The sequence below is a fragment of the Sycon ciliatum genome, chromosome 2 (assembly GCF_964019385.1).
Source record: "Sycon ciliatum chromosome 2, ocSycCili1.1, whole genome shotgun sequence".
Lineage (NCBI taxonomy): Eukaryota > Metazoa > Porifera > Calcarea > Leucosolenida > Sycettidae > Sycon > Sycon ciliatum.
The window spans coordinates 16,978,958-16,995,075 of NC_088644.1; the positions used below are offsets into that span (position 1 = coordinate 16,978,958).

Consider the following 16,118-nt stretch of genomic DNA (forward strand, 5'->3'; position numbering starts at 1 on the left):
CGCGAAACAGGGTTGACTGTGTTGAGTGTTGTGTGATCAGGACCGGGGCCGAGTCATCCGACCACTGCTAAAATCCAACAGTAAAAAATCTGCGACAGGCGACGTAGACTACATGACACTTAGTGCACTATGCCATCACTGTGGCAAACCCGACGAGCACTAACTCGCTTCTCGGTTTTTGTTGTAGGTGCGGCGTGCGGGTGTAAAAACAGCAGTTGCAGGGCTTCCATGTTATCACGTACGTTTACACTCCCGGTTGGAGGAGCAAGCGGTGGGAGCACCCAGTCAGTGCTTCGCTTGGTCTCTCTCGGGTTAGAGCGACATAGTCGCCTGCTCGTGTATTTTGATTTTTCGAGCTGTGTGTTTTCTGATCTGGCCCACGAAAATTTTACTTTACGATAACTAGTGTTATTAGAGTGGCGATCAGTCAGTTGAAAGTGGTTTGTAGTTATCACATCCCAGATGTCCACTGCAAGGCCAGCTAACGCTCGCCGCGTCCAGTCAGCTGTGGATGCCTGCGCTGCAGCTCTGAGGGATCTCACAACATCGGACGATCTCAGCCAGCAAAGCTATCGTGTCGGTCAGGCGGTGGAAATCAAAATCAACACCAGCGCTCCGGACGCCTGCACACATCTGCGTTGTGAAGTGAATAGCGACCAGAAGGGAGCAGAGTGCGAGCAAGCTGAGCTGCTCAAAGGCGAACAGGAAGGATGGATTGTGCGCTTCGCACCATCTGCTGAGGACACGTACATCCTCTCAGTCACATGGGCGGGAAAGCACATTAGCGGATCTCCGTTCCGCCTCAGGTTCGTGTCCGCGTCGGAACCGAAGAAGATCGTCGTACGTGGAATTGGAGATGGCACGCACTGGACAGTAACGCAGCCGGTGCAGTTCAGTGTGGACACGCGCTCGGCGGGCAAGGGACAGCTGATAGTGCGGGCATCCGGACCCACCCAGGGCATACCGAAGTTTAACTTACATGACAATGGCGATGGCACGTACAAAGCAACGTACATACCCAGTGCAGTCGGCGAGCACAGCTTTGATATCACCTATGCCGACGAGCCAATACCAGGTATGTCTCCGAGCAGTGTTTCCCATGCACTTGCCTCTACAGCATGAACATATCGCTTATACACCGAGGTTCGGTTTAAGAATCATAGTCACATTGGCCACTGACACTGGATATGGTAGTGTAAGAAACTCTTTCAAACAATACGTTCTTCTTGCACCTTGGCAAATTGGCACATAACCCTTAGGATTCCAATGCACTCCCACAATATTTACTGTAGGAAGTGGGATATTAGTACCTTGCATGGGATATTAGTACCTGGCAACTCACAATGAGTGTGCAGCAAAGACTCAATGCTGGTCAGAAAGGAAGGAAAGCTTTTAGTCTGCACTCGGCAACCTTTTTCGGAAATCGGGTCTGAACAGCACTGCATCAGTGTATGAGCACATTGAGCAGGGAAGTTGATGATTAGAAAGCCAGCGGCTGTATTGATCCAAACAAGCTTCCTCAGAGACAGGAATGCTAGAACACTAGGGAAGAGCACAAACGTTATAATTATTATTATGACTGATCGGATCGTTTCAATAGGCCTATTCCAGCATGCTTGAGCAGACACCCTTTCTGGAATGCTCACACATTTTTTGGAGCATACTAAAGAAGATTACAACTGGCTGGGTCGTTCAAAGAACTATTTTCAGGCAGGGTCGTTCACATTTCCTAGCCATACTGGACATAGATAGTAACCTGAGGCAGGTCTAATGTGATGGTGTCACCAGGAAATGCTTGTTCACACATTGCACTCGTAGTGACACAGCATGTACACACATACATATACACACACCTACACACACATACACACACACACACACACACACACACACACACACATGCCCCCCCCCGCCACTCCACACACCAGACATGTTACGAGGGTCGTGAGTGTGCTCATATATATTTACAGGGCCACAGCAGATTCGGATTAGCCAATACATGTACCAGTATTTCAGCGGATTTGCCCTGTTTATCAATGATTTGTTTTGCATGCAACGCTCATCTTGAAAAGTCAGAACACATTTCCTGTCCATGATCAGCTGGTAAATCATTAATAATTGTTGGTTTCACTATTCCTGTATAAAATTGTGCTTTCAAATTTATTCTAGCCATTTTTATTCTCAACCTTCACTGGTGAGACCTATAGTGGTCGAAACAGCGCGGTATGGAGGAAAACAAATATTTGTCAGTATCTACAACTTGGAGTCATGTTGCTGGTTTGTGAGGTCGGCCAGAGAGCGCGTGTGGTGGAGATGGAATAGATGGATGGAATTCCGGAATAGTGAGGAGAAATTGAAATGCATTCACACATGATCACAACCGCCATTATACAGGTAGAGATCGGTTATAGCGTTGGCGGTTATAGTAGTATACTGGTTATACAGATAGTCACAGCACGATTCAAAAGCCTGAAAAGAATCTGTTACAGTCAAATTCAATCTGGTATAATAATAACCGGGTGTAGTAATATAATTATCGGCTATTGTGATCAAACTCTCATATCAAAACCACCTGACTGCACACAATTGGGATCGTTTATAGTACTGCAATACATACAATGGTCTCTTGCCAAGTCTTTGGTACTCAGAATCCACTTCGGTGCAGTGCACAGTCACAGTCCAGTCTGTGTAAGTTTCCCACATACTTACAAGTATGTACGTGTTTCTTTACGCACCAAGTACAGTGCAAAATAATAAGTGTTTTTCAGTGTGCGTGTACTGTGCTGTACATCATGCTCACGGTCTCACGAGCGCGCGTCTCGTGTACATGACGTCATGACTTACGTCGTAAAGTTATTACTCTCACCCAAACCAGGACAATCGCATGTAGTGATAATCGTTTGTAGTGGTCAAATGTCGCTCATTCAAAGACCAACGCTATAGCCGATCTCCACCTGTACCTACACTGTACACTGTACTCTGTACTCTTGTTTGTTACAGGAAGTCCTTTCTCTATTACGGTGGATGCTGATATGGACGTCACGGCTGTGCGTGTTCAGGAGTTGACGATACCCGAGGCTGTAGATGGCAGCTACATTGTTGGCCAGGCAGCTGAGTTCCTGGTGGACGCCAGTGCGTGCACTGTTCCGTCTTTACCACCACTAACTACACGCGTGTCCGCCGTCACGTCCGATTCACAATGCAAAGCCATGATATCGCACGTGAGCGAGCAAGTGTACAGGGTGCGCCTTCAGCCGTCAGAGCCGGACACATTTTTGCTCGGTCTGTTCTTTGGCAGTGAAGCACTCCCGAGTAATCCCCATCGGCTTTGCTTTGGCCGTGCTCCGGAGGCATCGCGGTGTCAAGTGCTCGGCCTGTTCCCGGATGGTTGGCTCACCATGCAACCAGTCAGCTTTCATGTCGCAACGGCTGAAGCTGGCGTTGGTCGGCTAACCGTAGATGTGAATCTGCTATCACAGCGCTTTGATGATGAGTCAGGCCGTGCACTAAATGGCTCTGAATCGCCGCATAGCCTCCGGTCACCGGCATCGCCCTCCCGCGCCCCAGTAGGACCACTGGACATCAGTGTGGAGAAGGATGGTAGTTTACACACCGTACAATTCAAACCCGCTGTGCCGGGCTACTACAATATCAGTATACGCTGGGCTGATCGGCATGTGACCGGCTCTCCATTTCGAATTGGCGTGGCTGGTCATCAACCGGATGCAACGCAGTGCCGCCTGATTGGCAATGATGTCCATCGGCAATTCTTCAAAGTAAGTATGCCGCTAGGTGGTGAATGTTACATTGAGGTAATGCGGTCTCAGAGAATGGTTGCTTATATTTGTGTAGCACAAGTCGTCAAGTATCCTTGGTTGACCACACACCATCTCAATTTACAAGTATCCTCCGCTCTGTCTCTCTTTCTTCTCTCTGACTCTCTTCCCCCCCCCCCCTCTCTCTTTCTCACTCACTCTCTCTCTCTCTCTCTCTCTCTCTCTCTCTCTCTCTCTCTCTCTTTTGGGTTTAGGGCTCCTAATGGTCTACTTATCTGTAATCTACTTTACCTGATACATTTGTAGATGTTGTAATTAGCTCAAGCATGATACAGTCAGATTTCCCGTTCTGTATCCGGTTACCTCACAAACAGGTGGACATTGCTCAGAGATACTGTACAGGGAATTTTTGGTGGTTTAGTTTGCTCACCACCCCAGGTATTAATGGAGATCTGACTGTAGCAGTGCCAGTAGTTAAGTCACCAGTACTTCGAAGTATGTAGATATGTATGTATAAATTTAAAAAGTAGTAAAGTTCTCACGTCCGCGTTACCACCGGCTATACTATTGTGTTGAGAAACACAACTAGCACTTAGGATGTGCATAACTTTATATGCTTTTTTATGCTGTACGTGATTGTAGTGTTCTATTTTTATGTGCTCTGCTTGTGTTAGATCGGTGACAGTTACTCGGTGATTGTCAATTGTGAGCGTGCTGGCCCAGGACAACTACAGGTCAATGTTACCGGCGCTATCGTTGATGACTCCGAGTTCTGTGTAGATGACCTCGGTGACGGGTGCTATGAGCTCAACTTGGCACCCAGCCAGCCTGGTGACTACACGCTAGACCTTGGCTGGGCGGATGCAGCCATTCCCGGCTGTCCGCTGCGCATGTACTTTGCCAACGACGTTGACGTCAGCAAATGTCTCCTGGAGGGCACTGGCCTGGCACATGCCGAGCTTGGTAACCGGGCAGAGTTCCAGGTGATAACACGAGGCACTGGTCTAGCGCCGCTATCAGCATCTATGGCAGACGAAAAGGGCCGTTCCGTGCCGGTTGAGGTCATACAGACCGGACCGGCTACCCACTGCTGTGCCTATACCGTGCACTCGCCATCCAATCACATCCTGCATGTTCGCTATGGCAACGTAGACGTACCTGGTTCGCCATTCCAAGTGAGAGTAACGCAGCCGTTTGCACCGGAGCGCTGCAAAATCCTCGGTGGACGGGTCAAGGACAGCATATTGGGCAAGCCTGTTCAGTTCTATGTTGAGAGCAAGGAGGCTGGTCCAGGGAACTTGAGTGTGGAGGCTGTATCCAGCGACAGCCAAAAGCGCTACAAGGGTCATCTGAGTCAGACTGTGAATGGCAAGACGCTGTGTCGACTCAACCTACCCACTGTGGATCGATACACGACTAGCATCAAGTATGATGGGGTGCACATTGCCGGTTCGCCGTTCAAGCTACGTGTCCTGCAGCCGCCGAAGCCGTCCATGGTGATGGCATTCGGTCAGGGGTTGTCCAACTGTGAGATTGGCCAGGGTGGAGACTTCATAGTGGATGTGACTGATGCAGGTAGCGGTATGCTAGGCATACGTGTACAGGGCCCACGGGGTGGATTCAAGGTTGACACCACTAGACTGCCGTCCAATGACAAGCAGATCCTGGTCCAGTACAATCCTGTCGAGTGTGGGCAGTACCAGATCAACATCACCTGGGCGGACGAGGTTATTCCAGGCTCACCATTCCTACTGACTGTCTATGATCCCTCTCAGAATGAGCTGGGATTGAGTGTGTGAGTCACAACCATGCAAGCAGACACAGGTGGCTGTGCTCGAACCCCACAACAATACCTTTGGTACACCATCGTCCCCGGCTGTCGCGAGACTGCATATACGTCATTGAACGCCTACGCTCTGGAAGCACTTCTCCAGTGGCTTACTTGTAAAACGATTGTGCTCTGACTCCCCCGCCCCCGGTGGCTTGATAAGTGAACTGCGAGTGGATTCTGTGTGCGTATATTTGATCTCATTCTGACCCAGTCAGACTTTTCGGCGCAGTGTTGTACATTCATGATCCGGCTCAAGTGGCTTGAGGCAAACATGTAGCTTCTTACTCCCTGTATTGAATATGCTGGCGTGTTTTGCTGAGCATTGCACACCAACCCGATGAGAATATTGCTGCTTTCAATCAGGATCTGATTAGCCTGGCTCTCTAGCTCTGGCAATGGCTATCATCAAATATGACTGGATTAGCCCGTGACATAGCTATTTTGCGGTCAGTCTCGCATGTCCACTGTCAATTTCATTATTTCGCTACCGGTAACGGAATTGACGGTGGACACCCGAGTTCTTATTAAAAGGACCAGCCCACAGAAGTGTGTATCCGTTTGCATGACCATTCAACTTCAAGTAGCCATGTAACTTGTTATACACTGTTTGCCGTTGTCATCTGACGCCATAATATGAATCAATCAGGGCCAGGGGTCGCATCGGACAGGCTATGGTCACTAACCGTGTATTGACCATACCACTCTTTTTGCTCCACTTAGGCCGGCTAAGGCCCCCCCCCCCCCGGCATGAATTAATAACGTAGTCTCGCAATAGGGCTCCAAATCAAGTTTCAAATTTTCGGCCGAGAGTCACCCCCACTAGTAAATTGTACTTCAGATGGCTGACCGTGATACCCTAACGTACCTTCCGACGGACCTATCATTGTATAGAATTTAGAGGAAAAAAGCTCACCATGTCCCACACCTTCGCTGAATCTGAATCAGTGCTGAAGGCTTGGATAGAATTTCTTTCATTGTCATGTTGAAGTTCGAAGCAAGATCAAAGAAGGCTTGTAAAATGTTAATACTACTTGTACAGTACTATGACATAATTTTTTGTTTGGACTTGACGTGTAGTATAGTACTACTAGTACAATCATAAAGCAGTGTGGCCCTTTTATGGGTGCGTTATTATTATTATCTTTATTTGAGGGATGACCCAGAGGCAGGTAGCCTATCGAGGGGTTCTCCACTTGTGCGATATTGAATAGGTGATCAGAGTGTTCTAAGTAACTCGCGGATATAATAATGGCCACAATATCCGCGAGTTACTTATTATAATCGATTAATCATGACCCACATGCCGATATGGGTCATGTCAAGAATTTGCCCCTGCTGGGAGGTTATTATACAATCATGATACTCTTGATCATGTTGATACTTCTCATCAAACCGGCTCCCAATCCATCTGTCTTTATCTCTCTCTAACTCTCCTCCATTCTCACTCTAATCTTTCGTCAAATCTGCCCGGCAATCAGCCTCTACTTTCGCCTCAGCATCATGATCTTGATACTGCTATATTTGTACTTGTTTGCACTCATATCTTGGAATAACAAGTAAGTTTCCTGGTTTCCTACCCCTACACTAGTAAGGCTTAGAGTTCTTGCTCTCCTGCTCCCCCGGGAGTCCCCGCCCTTCCACTTCCACTCCCCATTTTGTTTCCTTTGGTGCACATGTGCAGCTGTGATGCCGAGACCCTTGGTCGGCTGAGCTTCACAGGTCCCACCCACTCCGTCCTGCTGGATATGTACCATTAATGCCCATTGTGTCGAATCACAGTCTTCTCCTCATTTTAGTTCATCATGCATGCAGTGAGTGTTCAATAGTAAAAAAAATAAAAATACAATTATTCATATCATCGGACCGGGATCGGGAGGTACGAACCCGGTTTATACGGTACATTTTTTACAAATATACCGTAAAGTACCGTATACGTATACGGTGAAAGAGATTTTTGTACGTCAGCTCAGAATGAGAATGACCATGTGCAGCTGCATGCTCTGTTTGTTTTTGAAAAAGTTGTACGCTTGATTTGTACCTTGGCCTCGTGTTGTGCACATTGCCACTGTAGTGTAGGTGGAACAACTCGATTTATAATTATAATAGTAATTACATCTTGTCTCTCTTCCTCCACCCACTCGCCTTTCTCTCTCCTGCCTTACTATGTTCAGCTGGGTCTTGTTGGTGAGCGCGGCTCTCTTTCAAGGGAGCCAGGCTTTCACTGGCCTGCGAATGAGAGTGGAGGCGGGTCAAAGTATTGCAGTTCCAGAAGGTTGGACAGCAGAGAAAAAAGTCCAAGAAACCGAAGGGATCTCTTTGGTTTTCGCAGTGAAGCAGCGTAATCTTCAGCAACTGGAGGATCTCTTCTGGAAAGTATCTACACCCGGCACAAAGCATTATCGCCAGTTTCTCTCCCACAATGAAATAAATGATTTAATTTCCCCCGAGCAGACGTCGATTGACACCATCACTACATGGCTGTCAGAAGCTGGTTTGGACGTTGAGAACAAGTGCAATTGGACGAAAGCGAAGGAGTTCCTTAGCTGCGTGATGCCATGCTACATGGCCAATTCGCTGCTGGACGTGACTTTCAGTGTGTTTCGTCATGGCGAAACTAAGCAAACAACTGTACGTGCTACTCACCACTACACATTGCCAGTGTCTGTGATTGGTCACATTGATTTTGTTGGCAATGTCCATCGGTTTCCGCCTGTCGCTAAGAGGACTCAGAGAGTGAAGAAAAGCAACGGTCTCGTAGAGCTGCAGACTCCTTCCAGCTTGCGTGAACGCTACAATGTGGGTAGCGCCATTGCCGGCAAATCCAGCATCAACATCCAGGCTGTTGCACAATTCACGGGACAGTACTATGGAAAGACAGATCTGTCAGAATTCTTCAAGCTGTTCGGCTCTAGCTTTGTTCATCGCGCTGACGTCGACAAGGTCATTGGACCGAATAAGTTCCCATCCGGTGGCGAAGCCAATCTGGACGTGCAGTACATTATGAGTTTGGGTGCCAATGCAACCACCTGGTTCTGGAGCACAGGTGGTGCGCATGAGAAGCAGGAACCGTTCTTGCAGTGGATGCTAGACATTGCCAATGCCACTGTCATACCGCAAGTTATGAGTGTCAGCTATGGTGACCAGGAGAACTCACTGTCGGTTGACTACATGGATCGTACTAATCAAGAGTTCATGAAGCAGGGAGTGCGTGGTATGTCCTTGCTTTTTGCCAGCGGAGATGCTGGTGCAAACTGTCGCAACCATGTGCTCCTGCCATTTTTCCCAGCGTCTAGTCCATACGTCACCACTGTTGGTGGGACTGAAGGTCTGCTTGATATCGGCACTGAGAGGGCCACACTTCTGAGCAGCGGAGGGTTCTCCAATGTCTATAGCCAGCCGCAGTATCAGACTGCTGCTGTCTCGCATTACCTGTCTACAAGTAAGTTCTTGCCGGCGGCCTCTTACAACCGCACTGGCCGTGCATTCCCCGATGTGGCAGCCATGGCCATGGACTTCATGATCGTCGATGAGCTCATTCCACAGCCAGTTGACGGCACTTCGTGCGCCACGCCAACATTCGCCGGAATCATTGCCCTGATCAACGATGCACTTCTTGCCAGTGGTAAAAAGCAGCTTGGGTTTCTAAACCCTTTCCTGTACAGCCACGCCAGCGCCCTTCTTGACATCACCGAGCAGTGCAGTGGTGGTTGTTTAAACAAGGGCTGGTGTGCTGCTGTAGGTTGGGATGCCGTCACCGGTCTAGGCACACCAAACTATGAGAATCTACTCAAGGCGGCCATGGCTCAATAGGCTCTTTAGTCGTCTCTGTCGTCTTACCCCTGTTTTATTTGTATTCCTGGCCAGTTAGCTACTAGTATGCTGACAGGCATGTGTTCTGGGACCTCTCTTTCCATTAGCAATGCTCTCTTCTCTGACTTTACCTCCGTTTTGATTTGTTTTGATGTGCTTACCTAAATTACTAGGTCCTGCAGCTCTCCTTAGCCACTGTTTGAACATTGTGGTGTGATGAAGCCATTTTAGCTTCGGCTGAGTCGGTACCTGCCGGTACTCCACTGTGCTAACCTTTCAATTCTGTCACACGTGTGTTGTATTAACAAATTCTGCTGCTTGAATTTCATGCTTCTGCTACTGTCATCAGTTTCCATGGAGAACAGTGCAGGACTCTGGAGTGATACATTGAACCTGCATGACCGTTGACTGGACCACTTTGCTGTGTATTGTGATGTGTGGCTTACTGGTGTGCAAGTATGATCAGAGTGCTAGTACTGCACGCTGCAACATGCAAACACAACCCAGGTGCATGTTGTTCAAGGTGTTGTGCGTGTGACAGCGAGACACCCTCCTCGAATTTTTTTCAGAGAAAGGTGTGGCATGTACACGTAGGTACAATCCTGCTCCAGAACATCTGATCACATGACTAAGCAAGCGTTCCACATCTGTGCTCATGCGTGATGATGCCACTTTTCACAGCGCTGCGTCTAGTTTGGCTGCTGAAGTCGAACTTCGCTGAGCAGCATTGCATATTGGAGCAGAAATGTGTGTATGCACAGCACTCGGACAAGGTCCGGACAGTACTTGAAGTAATTTCTACTGTTAAATGCTACTGTATTTGCACTTTGAAAGCAGTCAAGTAGTGGAGGCAGGAGTAGCAGCAGTGCTGAGAGCAAGCTTGGCATCATGAATGTTGAGGCAGTGGGGTATCAAGCCAAAGGTTCTTAGTATCATCTAGCTGTGGCTGGTCATCAAGAAGTTGTTATGGTGAATAGCGTTATCATGATTGTGATAAAATAAAAGTGCCCAAAGGGGGCAAAATCGCCGCCAAATGCAAGCTAATGGTCTGAATCGGTCCACATGGATAGTGAATACATGCCAGCAAAACTAGTCCATTTTCTGTGTGGGAGCATCTGGTCCAGGTTAAGATGGTGGTGGTGGCGGTGGTGTTTCTTCGCTGGGGAGGTCACTGGCATACTGGGCACACTTCTTCAGCTGCTGAAGAATGCGGTCAAACAAATGCCAGACTTGCTGTCGAGAAGCTGATGGTGGACTGCGCAGATTGCCCGTGCCAAATGGCCAGAGAGACTCAAACTTCTCCTGCAGAGAATTGAGTTCTGCCAAGCTGAGGTCTTCATCGGAGGATAAGTCCGGTGATCGCACATCCAGATCAGCATCTATCTCATTTTCAGTGGCTATATCCATTGCGTTATCGAAGACAGCCTCTGTATTTTCCCTAGATGTAGTGTCTAGTTGATTTGCAGACTCCACATCCAACTCTTGTTCTGGTGCTTCGTCATATTCTTCCACTTGTGTATCTTTCAGCATAGCCATTGGGTCACGTTGTGCATTTCTTTCCAGGCTCCGCTTGACTTCGACCGGTATAAGGCGAAATGTCACCGACTCTCCACCACGCCGGACAGCTGTTGTTTTGATGTCCGTGCCGACGTACCGACTATTGATGAAGAGCTGCCACTCATGGTCCTCTGGTATGATGCCATTCAGACCCACCACGGATTGACCCCCTTTGCCCCTGTACTCGGTCGTGAATGAGTACGGGTTGTTGGATGGATCAATGTTCGGATTTTTGCTGTCATACACATTTGCCGCCTGCAGAGACAAGAACAGATATACACAACAAACACCTCAAGTTCTGCAATAAGCGACAAAGAAGGGTGGATAGCAAGTCTGCTGCTGCAACACAACAGGTGTTTAGTACACTTCGTCAACGAGTGTCTGTGTCCCATCCTTGTTTTACCCAGGGGCGGATCCAAGGGGGGGGGGGGGTTCTTCTGCGGAACCCCAATTTCGAGAACGTACTACTGGAAACCAGATGCGTGTATATGTACATGTATCAGCTACAGTATTCAGTTTCGGCTAAACTGGAACCCCTGTAGAGATCTCTGGATCCGCCCCTGTTACCGATGTACTCTGCGCTGTTCATGAAAACAGAACCAGGACCAGAGCAAGGGGGTGTACTTTGGCAAAATTGCGTATATTCACGGCAGAGTTAGCATTACTTGCTATGAACACTAGGATCTAAATATTCAAATTTGTTCAAAACTGGTACAGGTAGTATTCGCCTGTATCATTTTGGGTTCCGACCAGTATACCAGGTATACCCAGAGTAAGCTTGCCTATCTATACAGTAGTGACGAGTACTAGTACTATCACTAAGTACATGGCCAGAACCTGCATGCTTTCATGTTGGAGTATGATCTCAAGACCAGTCCATGCTCAACACAGTGAAACACACATGGATCATGTGATTCATGAGCCAATCACTAGTCGACCACCTACACACGCTTACCTTCATCATTAGGTCCATGACAGTGGTACCACATGGCACCAGCAGATCCAGCTGAGGCGCGCACTTTGGACACACCAGTGTGTAGTGAACTAAGCAGAGGCAATCCTCACATGTCTACAACACAGATTATGGGCAAGAGAGGACAACAGGGCCGTGTCAATGTCATTTTCTAATAGCAAGGACAGAAGTGGCAGTTACATAATCTCTCTACCTGCGCTCCCACATGGAGGTAAAAGAGGTGCATTCACCTTTTTCAAGTTTGAGAAACAAGCCACAAGACATCTGCATCATGCATGAAAATACCTCAGACAGGACCTTTTAACCTTGTTAAGCCTAGCGTTTGGCATATTTCGCTGTTTTAGCCGAACCAAAATTAAGCCAGTGAAAACCGAATTTTGAGAAAAGAGTGATGGTACCATTGTCACACTGTGCGCTCACGCATGTCCTGATCATCTCTACAGTACCGTCGGTCATCGAAGAACTGGGGTTCAGCCTCGTAGCCTAGACAGTTATAATGTTCATGTACTTCAGTCTATGGGCAGTGGAGTAATCGTGTATACTGTGACATTGGTAACCTGTGTTTGGTGACATTCTAGACCGTTCATTCTTTGCTGCTCTGTCCTTGGGCGCCCGACAGTACTGCGATCGTGGTCTGCTGATGTGTGTGTGTGTGTGTGTTTGTGTGTGTGCATGCGTGTGTGTGCGTGCGTGCATGCGTGTGTGTGTGCGTGCATGCGTGTGTGTGCGTGTGTGCTTGTGCGTGTGTGTCCGTAAGGTGTAGTCGACATCTAAGCCAAGATCTTTCAACATTGTCTTCACTCCATTTATTGGGATTACTCTGGCATTCAATGAAATTCTCTAGGTGTTCTTCGCCGGGTAGTCCGACAAGCTACAGGGGAATGAAAGTACTCCCATGGTCTCCACTAAACTTACCGCGTCCGCCTCTTCACCATCGTAAACGATAACCTGGCGATTTCTCCGCCTCCTCTTTACTTTGCCAGTGGTGCCTAGATCATCGGTGTCATCATCATTGAGACTGGTCTTGGGTTTTCTCCTTTTTTTGTTGTTTTTTTGCCCACATGTTACTTGTAGAAGAACGATGAGGAGCAGCAATATTGCAAGTGTTCTGAGAAAGGCCATCGTTCTGAGAACTCCTTCCTGTTCAAGGATACGGCAGAAAAAAGTATGACATAGATATTGAATCAAGTTCAATATGATAACGCCAAAGCAGGAACAAGGATGTTTTCCCGACAAATCATAAAGTTGCATGCCATCCAGAGTACATAACACTCAGGTCTTTCCATGGCACGTATGGTTGGCTATGAAGCCGAAACCCTGGATTGGTAGAGCTCTCCAAACCTCACCAATGGCAATGCTGTCACGGTTGGTGTCTGCATGCTTCTTCTGCACCTCATGTTCGGCATTTTTGAAAGCCACCCATGATGGGCAGTAGAAAAAGCATGTTGTCTCATCAAGACTGTATAAAACAGCAGAAAAAGAATGTTCTGTACACAGGGGCGTAGGAGGGGTTTGGAAGTGGTACGACCGAAGGTCGGTGCGGCCGAAGGCCGTGTTGGAGGGGGGTGCGGGGACCTCCCCCGGGAAAATTTTGTAAAAAGGACACAAAATCCTGCGTTCTGGGAACTTCTGGCACACTTCTGGCGCAGAGTGCAGTCGAGTCGAGTACAGTACTCAGTACGACTGCAGATGCATAACAGATCTACGAGTACGAGTCTAGAAAAAAGGTCAAAGTCTGATGCGCATATATTATGCATCGATGGATCCTGATTTTTTTCATTACGGTTTTGCACGTTCCGGACGGACACTTTTCGAAAAGTGGTACGCCATGGTCGTACCAGTCGTAGCGGGTGCTACGCCCCTGGTACATGTACTCTTGTTTCAAGGTCACCCCCCCCCCCCCGGCTTGTAACAGCAGGGTTGAAAGGATTTCATCATCTGTTTGATCCAAAGAAAGAAAGTTTCTAAAATCTTATGTTCATGTCAACATTCCCCACATTCCACCACTCTGCCCTATTATTATTCCTTGTTCACAGAATGTTCTAATACAAGTACAATCCAAGTCGTATGATGCAACTTTGAAGAAGAGTATGGTTATCTATGGTAAAACTACATGACTGTATAGCTAGCCTGTCACTGTGAGGTGTAACATGAAAATTATGAACCTGCTTCATAGCAGCAGCTGGGAGCCTAGAAAACTGCCTGCCGCTGCATGATCTCTCAACTACCGTATATTCTCTATTATAAGCGCCGTGCTTATATTTTTTCAACACCCCTCTACCCCGTGCTTATATTGGAGACCGCGCTTATATTGGAGACTGTGCTTATATTTTTTCAACCAATACATCCATACAGGGCAAGAAGAAATACATGCTAGATATCATGCATGCCACATTGATTTCCACCAAGACCGTGCTAATAATAGAGACCGTGCTTATAATGTTTCGAAAGGTGCTCACAGTGTGCTAGTATTAGAGACTGTGCTAGTAATGGAGGCCTGTGCTTATAATAGAGAATATACAGTATCCTGGGTTTCTAGCTTACCTACTGAGGTTCAAATACATGACTGTACAACAACAACATCCACTGACCCAGGTCTGTCCTGCAGAATATCAAGTATTGGATGTCATGTAATTAAGTGGAAAGGCTTGAGCGGAACTCAATGGCTTCCAGTCACCTCAGCCATCACTGCGCCACCATGCATGCAGCTCAGAGAAATTGATACCCTTCACTATCATTATGTATACAGAACCCAACCCGATTAGAAGGCTAGTGCTCGAACAAGAGTAATCAATGGCACTTTCCTGAGAATAGCTCTCACACACACAATGCGTGGCAAATAGACAACTAACTAGGGTGCTTCAGGAACATTGCGGCGATGTTTTTGATGTTTTGACGTATTCCCAGGTCATGTCAAAGGCGTTACCCATAGCATTACTTCATAAGCAAGGCAGCGTCCACCTAGCCGGGACAACGATTACAAAGACGTCATAATTGTCACTTCCTCAAACGATTTGAGGCAGATCAATCCTATGTCACCGTGAAAAGTTCCACAGCTCAGGATATCACTGACTGTGTCTGTCACTACGAGTACGAGGACAATCAGAGTCGAGAATGGAGTTCCAAATCCGAGTTCACTGGATCTGCACAGTCGGAAACTGGACACACTATCTACTACTAGTAATTTCTACTACTACTATGCCCGGCAGACCGGTGCGAAAAAAAGGACATTCCGCACGAGTGCTTGCAGGGGGTGAATCGCCGCCACAGCTCGCTAGCCAACCCCTTCGAACCCTTCCATTAGGATGGCTACGCCTGAGTAGATTCTGTTAGTGGAGCCCCCAGAGAGCTCACCTTGGTGATGCTGTTGCTGGCTCTCCGCAACTAACGTTACTTCACTGCCAAAAACCGTGATGGCAGTTCCCTCCTTGGGCAATTTGCCAGCTGCTTCCGTTGGGACATCCGCTGCACTGACCAATGTCGAGATGCTTCGCTGTTTTTCTCTTTCAGTATGGCTGCAAACATGCACAGGAAGGGGACACCCAGTGGTTGGCTGGCAAGGTGCCCGAACGGCCGAAGATCCGCCGTGACTAGTCTGCTGCCGGCCCTTATGTCAGCTATGAATGCAAAATGCCTAAAGCTTTCTATTTCCACATCAACTCAGTGCAGTTACCTAACAATAGTAACATGCCTTGTTTGCTTGAAGAGCTGGCTCTTCAACACGCATGTCGGCATGATGATTGAGATGGCAAGCACCACGGACTGGATGTGTCCGATACTGAGGCGATAGACCTTTCCACCTAGCTACCTACACTCGTAGATATACCACTGACTAGTACAGTGTTCGAACTAATCTTTCCTGCTATGACTGATATCAAGAGTCCAGGCATGATAAGGCATAACCCCAGGGGTTATGGACTCTTGCTGGTAGATCTACATGTATGATGTGCCAGGGCGGATGCAAGTGAGACTGAAGGCTGCAGATGTGATTGTGAAGCCAGGATCCCCTGGCCATCAGCTTCAAAGAGGACATTCGCAACTATGTCCATCAGCATGATGGTGTCTGAGTGTTTCTCATCCCAAGGGCCATGCTGTCATCTCGTTCATCCTAAAGGTCCCTGTCATCTAAAAATAATTGTTTTCTTCTCTGCTAGCTAAGCTAGAGGAAGCG

The 16,118-nt window shown here is 47.8% G+C and overlaps 3 protein-coding genes across 3 annotated transcripts; 2 read left to right on the top strand and 1 right to left on the bottom strand.

The window, feature by feature from the left end:
- The first annotated feature begins 73 nt into the window (after window positions 1–73).
- On the top strand, window positions 74–6,208 carry LOC135808975 (filamin-C-like). Its single transcript, XM_065322227.1, has 3 exons — window positions 74–1,075; window positions 3,001–3,776; window positions 4,451–6,208. The coding sequence occupies exons 1-3, from the start codon at window positions 463–465 to the stop codon at window positions 5,573–5,575; spliced, it is 2,514 nt and encodes an 837-aa protein (XP_065178299.1). The 5' UTR covers window positions 74–462; the 3' UTR covers window positions 5,576–6,208.
- Window positions 6,209–7,653: 1,445 nt separating this feature from the next.
- On the top strand, window positions 7,654–9,825 carry LOC135808977 (tripeptidyl-peptidase 1-like). Its single transcript, XM_065322232.1, has one exon. It carries the CDS (start codon window positions 7,771–7,773, stop codon window positions 9,415–9,417), a length of 1,647 nt encoding a protein of 548 aa, XP_065178304.1. The 5' UTR covers window positions 7,654–7,770; the 3' UTR covers window positions 9,418–9,825.
- A 212-nt stretch (window positions 9,826–10,037) lies between these two features.
- LOC135808978 (uncharacterized) lies at window positions 10,038–15,771 on the bottom strand. The gene is made up of 4 exons (XM_065322233.1): window positions 15,302–15,771; window positions 12,863–13,087; window positions 11,930–12,043; window positions 10,038–11,229 (listed from the first exon to the last, which is right to left on the bottom strand). Exons 2-4 carry the CDS (start codon window positions 13,067–13,069, stop codon window positions 10,543–10,545), a joined length of 1,008 nt encoding a protein of 335 aa, XP_065178305.1. The 5' UTR covers window positions 13,070–13,087; window positions 15,302–15,771; the 3' UTR covers window positions 10,038–10,542.
- Window positions 15,772–16,118: the final 347 nt, after the last annotated feature.